The following is a 7,425-nucleotide window of genomic DNA, read 5'->3' on the forward strand; positions in this document are numbered from 1 at the left end:
CTCTCAAATTGAAAGAACACGCTCTTGGATAAAGATAGGATGAAAGCTCCATCGTTCCTCCCCTGTGTGATGGTTCATGTGGTGTGTCAAATGTATTTTATACATTTTGTATAAAACCGTAATCACAAACAGAACCACTATGTCTCTTATATGATTAACAGTGCCATTGATGAATAAATAATTCCTTCATCTGATGAGTGTACTTCCAATAATAAATGAATCCAGGTATTCAGCTGTTTTCACTGTAACCTGTAACCAAGACTGTGATGGCGTCTGTGCAAATTTACAAAATGTGATTTCATATTTGACAAAGAGTCTCTCCATCGTCATACAAACAGTTCACATTCTTTTCAAAAGACCTTCTGAGCATGTGGGCCCCTGAGTCAGAGTATCCCAGTTCTTCAACAGACACTAATCCACGTAGTGCACCTGCGCCTGGAGCTCCTTGGAGATGTACCCGAGAAGGGTCGCCGTCAGCTGCTGCTTCAGGGTGGCGTTGGCCATCACTAGAGCAGTTAGCTGAGCCAAATCTGTCCACTGAATGACTCCCAGCACGGCCAGAAGATACCATCAAGCTTCTGCTGCTGCTGAGGACTGAGCTCCATTATGATCTGAGGCAGCGGTTTGAACTGTCCACTGGTCAGCCAGCAGCCCAGAAGGCCTCCGACAGCACCGCCTACAGGGGAAAAGGGTTTCAAACATGTGGAATTATGATTGCACACACAAACACACATAGCATGACAAGGATAGAGTGATTAACCCCCGCTGGATCATCGTCCTCGGTGTGTGCACCCATCTGGGTTGTGTGCCCATCGCCAACGCCGGAGACTTCGGAGGCTACTACTGTCCGTGCCATGGCTCCCACTACGATGCTTCAGGAAGGATAAGAAAGGGACCTGCTCCTCTAAAGCTGGAGGTTCCCTTCTATGAGTTCACTGAGGAGGACGTAGTCATAGTGGGATAAATACTGGAGCTCTGTCTCAGTTCCTCCCTGTAATATGTATTTTTTAGATGGCTCCGTGTGAGAGTGACATAAAACGTGTGTATTTGCTGTTAAAGACAATGATTAGGAGCGGGCCCCTCCTCGCTGTGGCGGCTGGCTGAGAGGAGGAGTAGGAAGGCTGGCTCTGCGAACATTTTCAGCGACGTGAATCTGTGGCAGCTACAGAGACTATTCAGGTCAGCGGGGGATCAAGATGCGGAGCAGAGGGCCCAGCTGGTCTGGGGTCACGGAGATGAGGCTGAACTGGCTCAGGCTTTGAAAGGACTGAGGACCCGGAGTCACCGGAGAGGACTAAGGGCCAACGGGAGAGAGGTGTTGGGCTCACACTGGCTACGAGCCTTCAATCACCTCAGGTAGCAAAACTGCTGGTGTGATTCTGATTTCATATACATTCAGATCATTCATCATCGTGACTTTTTTAAATATTATGTGGCATCCATATTGTTTTCAACAACATTTATGTTCAGGATCGGAGAGAGCTCGCCAAGCAGCCAGGGGAAGGATCCCGGGGAGGAGAGTGTGTCTGAGGCCGGAGGAGCACACAGCAGTCCGGAGACACGCCGACACACCTCCATAGGGACAACAGGAAGAGGTACAGCGGCCACAGGGGTACTAACTGAGAGCCAGGGCCCTGCAGGGACTTCGGAGAGACCAGTCAGAACCAGCTCAGGACTGAGGAGAGGAGGAGAGAACAACTCAGAGAGATACCTCCACAGAATACTCCATTGACTTGACCAAAAGCTCTGAGATGCAAAACTGACTTCAAGTTCGTGCGAGAGCGGACCGGCACCTCAGTCTGCACAGCCTGCTCACCTGGGAAAAGCAATTTGTGGAGGACAGTGACGTGACTTTCAAAGGTGGGGTGTGAAGGATTTGGGGACATCTAGCGGTGAGGTTGCAGATTGCGACCAATGGAAACGTCTCCCGTGTGCTAAGAGAATAGGAAAACTACGGTGGCCAATGTGAAAATGTGAATGGCCCTATCAGCGCCAGTGTTTGCTTTGTCCCTTCTGGGCTCCTGTACAAACATGGCGTACACTGTGAAGACGACCCAACCCCCGATTTAGATTAAAAAACAGCTCATTTTAAGGTAGCAAAAACACAGAGATTCTTTTCAGTTTTCGGTTGATTATTACACACTTTTAAGAAAACATTCTTATTCGTATTATAATCCATTTCTGCCAATAGATTACTATAAATGCTACACACTGTTGCTTTAAGTATTGTAGTTCAGTGGTGTAAATCAGAAAGTGAATAAGATTAATGAGGCAAAAAGTCACTTTAGAAATGGCCTCATCTTCCTCTGACCTATTATGCTGAAAGAACTGATGTTCTGATATGTATGCCTGCACTATGGATGAAGTTATCAACCATTCTACCAGCTACTGTCTGTCCCTGTATCCGTGTGGGATGTTACACAACCGTATAATCGGGTACAATGGGAGCAATGTGAGGTGACATGAGATGTAGAAATACATGTCCATTTACTGCACATTCAGAGATGTTAACTTAAGGCTTCAACATGTAAAGGTAATCTCTGACACTCACTGGTTTATAGATATTGAAAGTGAAGTGTCTGGCGGTTAAAAGAGACCAAAAATAACAAATAGACCCTCGCTGTCGACTTGAAAAAGTAATGTTCTCGTGTTAAAATGTTCATGGTGTGAAAACCTACTTTTCCTATGAAAAGGCTGTATGTTATCAGACTTCTGGAAGATTTTTGTTCATACTGTTTGTGTCATTTTTAAATATGTGGTAATAAAGAAGTGAGTCTTTGGATTGTTTGTCTTGTTTTGTTTTTTTAATGAAGTTACAACACTGACTTTTTAAATCTGTAAAATATTTTCACAAAGTAATGAAAATGCCTCAGCATATGTTGACTGAAATGGCTAAATGCAGTTAAAAAAAATAAACATCTCGTTCTGTAGTCTTAAGTAATGCATTCATCACCTGTTGTTTTTGGTTGCGCATTGTCACTGTTGTCCTGCATCGTTACAAACCAGTTACGCACATTCACAGCCAGGACCTGCAGCTTGCACCACAGTCTGCCACTTTTAACCACTCAGCAGCTCCACTGGACCAGTTGGCTGTTAAGTGCCTTGCTCTAGGGCACCTCATTAGCTGTTTATGATGAATAGAAGAGCTTTATACATTTATTTTTCCCCATCCGTTGCCAGCTGCTTCTCACTCAAAGATGCCCTAAGAAATGACACTTTGCAAAAAACGAAAAAGGAGAGAGGACTGCTGAGTGACAGCTGGTCGTGTTGCGTTAGAAACAAATGCTGCCCTCCAGTGGTCACATCTAGTAATTACGCTAGCGTGTATAGCTGGTCTTGTGGTCACTAGATGGCACAAAAGGTTTTGTTTTGGGAAAGCAAACCGCTACACTAAGTGAGGGAAGATTCATACTCGAGATGCACAGCACAGACTTTTCCCACGGAAAGGAATACAAATTCAAAGAGTTATTGTGAGCTTAAATGCTGATTCATTTTAACAGACACATCTTGTTGATCCTTGCTTGTTTAACTTCTGACAGTTTTACCAAATCACCTGAATACGTGATGATGTCTAGAAATATTTTAAAGCTCTTATCCCCACTGCTAATGTCCAAACCATCAGGCAGCATTATAACTGAACAATATATTAGACTGTAGGACCTGTTGTCTGTCCACTTAAGGTTCAGAAGCTGTTTTGGTTTATTTCAACAAGTCTGATCTGTACATGCAATATAAATGTTACTTTATCCATTCTTCTTACTGCCCAGTCAGGTGAGCACGAAGAGAAATGAGGAAGCACTACCCAGTAGATCATTATCTTTGAGATTGACGTGTGAAGTTGCATATTTGGGCTCGGATTACCTCGCATCCACCAGATGTTCAGTTTCCTCCATCTCCTCCTGGCTGATGCAAAGTGATTCACAGGCAATCTGGGAGACAAAGTCCTTTCTGTGTATTCTGGATCTACTCAGCAGTGCCAGACTGGTGCAATGGCAAACTGAGGCATCTGTAGGGCAGCTTTATAAGGTCCTGAAACCTCAGCAGACTCCCTCAGTGCAGAGAAAGCAGCAGATTGGCTCAGGTAATCCTCAAAGCGCTGAGCTTCCCCTTATTGTGTAAAGTAAGCTAATTTTACCTCATATAGTTTATCTTAACTTTTCAACCATAAATCTTATGACTGTAGATGTGGAATGATGATCCAGCAGTAGTTGTAGCTGCAATAGTGGTTTTCATTGTGCCTCAGCTCATTCTTCACTGTTCAGTGGTGGAAACTCTGAGGTGCTTCTCTTGAGAATATCCATATTATGCTCCTTGACTCTACCTCACTGCATTTCAGTGGGAAGTATTCGTTGCTCGTCTACATATATTTGGCAGCTATCGTCACTAAATTAAGACTTGACATTAACCAAAACAAATAAGCTCACAATGCAGTGTTAAAGATGACGCAGTGTGTACTCAGGGTCCCTCGTTAGACTTGGATGTGACCCAACAAAAGCCCTCTTGTCTTACATTACTGTAAGAAATTTGAGCAAAACAGGGGTGATTAGTAGATATAATAGTGTTTAATAATTCATAATTAAGGTTCATAATTAGTCATAATCATAAGGGGTTTGGGAATGCATAATTTAGATAAACATAAACATGCAGAAGCATGAAACTTCTGCCAAGTTGCCGAAGTTTAACTTTCATTTTGAAGGATTATTATAGATGGGATTAAACAATAACTGACAATCATTGAATGTGTTTGTTGCAGGTAGAGCAAGATGTGTAGACAGGCGTTTAATGAGGAGACAGAGTAGGCAGCCAATAAAAATTGAGATAGGTGAAAGGGGAGGAGTCGCGAATGAATAAGGGAGGGATCCAGTCAAGAGTTTTTTGTCTTTCCTGTTAGTTAGAGGTCCTGGGAAGTCGTGTTGTCCTGGGACTGGGAGAGTTTTTTCCAAGGGGGGGGTTAATTGTTTAATATTTCAAAGATTAATGTACACCATTGCATAACTGTAATTGCAACAGCAGGATTAAAATCCTTTCTGACGGTAAACCAGTTTCGGTAATGTTTTTAGTGCCGTGTTGCTGAAGAGCTATCAGTACCACGTGTGCTGGCCTGCCACACGCACCTAGGAAGGACTTTTCCCTCCACAAATTTGGCGAGCTAGCCAGGAGAACAGCTTGCGGGACGAGACACGGATGCTGGACGGCATCGGTCACCTACACCTCCAAGGCGCCAATACAAGGTAAGAACAGCACCTAACGAAGTCTGTCTAGGTAGATATAGGATTCTTAGTGGAGGTGTAGCCGACCGGTGTTAGCCCTGCTAACGTGCCTTTGTTCTGTGAGGCAGAGGTGTGAAAAAAAGGCACGTGGAGCAGGCCGTTTTGAGCTGAGCTAGCTGCAGTTTGCAATGAGAGTATATTTGTAGCATGCATTAAAGGGACAAGTCCGGTGTATACAGAGGATCCTAAGAATCAATTAAAGGCTGACAGCGCTGTGTAATTAAATCACCACATTGGAACCAAACAAGCTGTGGAACAGGCGAACTGCTTTGCTCATGCTGGGAGTCTCCTTCGGCCCAACATAAGTATTGTTAGGCCTGCAGATAGCTAGTTTAAAGCAGTTATGTAGCGAGGCGAACTGAGATATTGTGGCTTTGAGGGGCTTAGGTGTGCAATCCTTTGTGGGCTTTGTCCACGAGTATCGGGTCTCGTCGCATAAGCTGCTTAGAGAGCTAGGCTAGCGGGAGTTAGCTTCTGAGGCTGTGGCTTCAGGAAAGACACACTCGCTTGTTTTGGCTGTGAATGTATAATTAGTGGGTCGTGTGGTTGATTCAGAAGACGTAGAATAAAGACTTTTGGTGAAGCTAGGCGGACTGGGTGAGTGGTTTGTGGCGTTGGCAGTGAATAACTCGCGTTTCATATACGTAACAGTGAACCCGGGTCTGGAGAAGCTAAAAGCCTGTTAACCGGAGGTTTAAGGTAATAAAACAATAATACATGTGACTAGTCTGTGTTTTAGCAGTGTGGAAATACGTTTAAACTGATGAATAAATAAGTCCAATAATACGTGTGACTAGTCTGTGTTTTAGCAGCGTGGAAATACGTTTAACATGATGAATACCGTTGCATGACCTGTGGTAGCTGTGTGAGGAGCTAACGTTGGCTACGACGTAGCTCCGGGTTTATTGTACTGTGTATGAAAAATAAAAGTGCTCGTAAAGAAAATAACTGCTGGAGTGTGAGAGGAGACAGAAGGCGTATGAGTGAAAATAAAGTGTGGGATTTTGGTGAAACTTGTGTGTGCGTATGCTCCATTAGAAGCTCCGTTTTTGCTGTTAGCATTCCGTTAGCATATTCCGTTAGCATTTACGTAGTATATTCGCTGGCAAAGGCTGAATGTAAACAGGAAGGTAGATAAAACGTAGAAGAAGAAAACGCCAGAAAGCAACTCCACCAACTAGTGACCAGGAGGAGTAACTGCTAGTTAATGATAATAATAATATTAAACCTAGTGTTTTGAATCTGTCATTACATTAGTACTAAAAGAGGCTGACATCTGGTGACTTAGAGAGACAATCACAGCATAGTTTTATGCCACCCAGTGGCTTCCTAGATAAATTACACAAAACAGTCTTAGAAATTCATTGTCTATGACCTTTGTGCTTACATCCTGACTTTAGTTTTAATTAAGCATTATAACTTTAGTTGTTGACTTTGGTTTTAATTCAGCATTTTAACAAAGATCAATGGTTTCAGTTGTGCTCCTTCAATTCTTGAACTTAATAGTGATTCAGTAGTAAATGTGATTATTATTGTGCTGTGTGGTGTTGCTGAGGTGTCAATGATTGCAGTGTGGATTGTAATTGTGGTTTGACTTACATTGGCTTTGCTGTTTGAATGTTTTGAATACAGTTATTGAATTTAGATTTTGATATTGATAATTCTTAATTGCTTTTTTAATTGATTAATTATTCATTTTTTATTTAATTCTAATTCTGATTTTGAGCTATTTGGATTTTGATATTGATAATTTTTTAATTGCTTTTTGTAAATTGATTAGTTTTAGTTAATTTTAATTTCGATTTTAAACCATTTAACTTTGATTTGGAATCGTAATCTTAATTGATTTTTTATTGCTTTTAGTAATTGATTAATTATTAACTTTTAATTTCATTTTAATTTCGATTTTACATTTGATTTGGAATCTTAATCTTAATTGATTTTTTATTGATTAATTATTGATTTTTTGATTAATTATTGATTTTTTAATTTAAGCGTAATTTTGATTTTAAACCTTTTGAATTCGAATTAGGATCTGATTTTGATTCTGATTTAGGTGTTGCATTTGTTTGAGAGTTCTAGGTTCAATTTTGGTTCAAAATTTCTTCACGTATCCCGTCTTGACTAATTTTGGTACATTTACTAATTTACACAG

At 41.7% G+C, this 7,425-nt stretch overlaps 1 protein-coding gene across 1 annotated transcript; it reads left to right on the forward strand.

Annotated features, from left to right (window-relative positions):
• Positions 1-1,011: 1,011 nt before the first annotated feature.
• On the forward strand, positions 1,012-1,732 carry LOC306785701 (uncharacterized protein; the record flags this gene model as incomplete). Its single annotated transcript, XM_079280156.1, has 3 exons — positions 1,012-1,027; positions 1,071-1,356; positions 1,471-1,732. The coding sequence occupies 3 exons, from the start codon at positions 1,012-1,014 to the stop codon at positions 1,730-1,732; spliced, it is 564 nt and encodes a 187-aa protein (XP_079136282.1).
• Between the last annotated feature and the right edge of the window lie 5,693 nt (positions 1,733-7,425).

This window comes from Melanostigma gelatinosum (assembly GCF_949748355.1).
Source record: "Melanostigma gelatinosum genome assembly, chromosome: 12".
NCBI classification, from domain to species: domain Eukaryota; kingdom Metazoa; phylum Chordata; class Actinopteri; order Perciformes; family Zoarcidae; genus Melanostigma; species Melanostigma gelatinosum.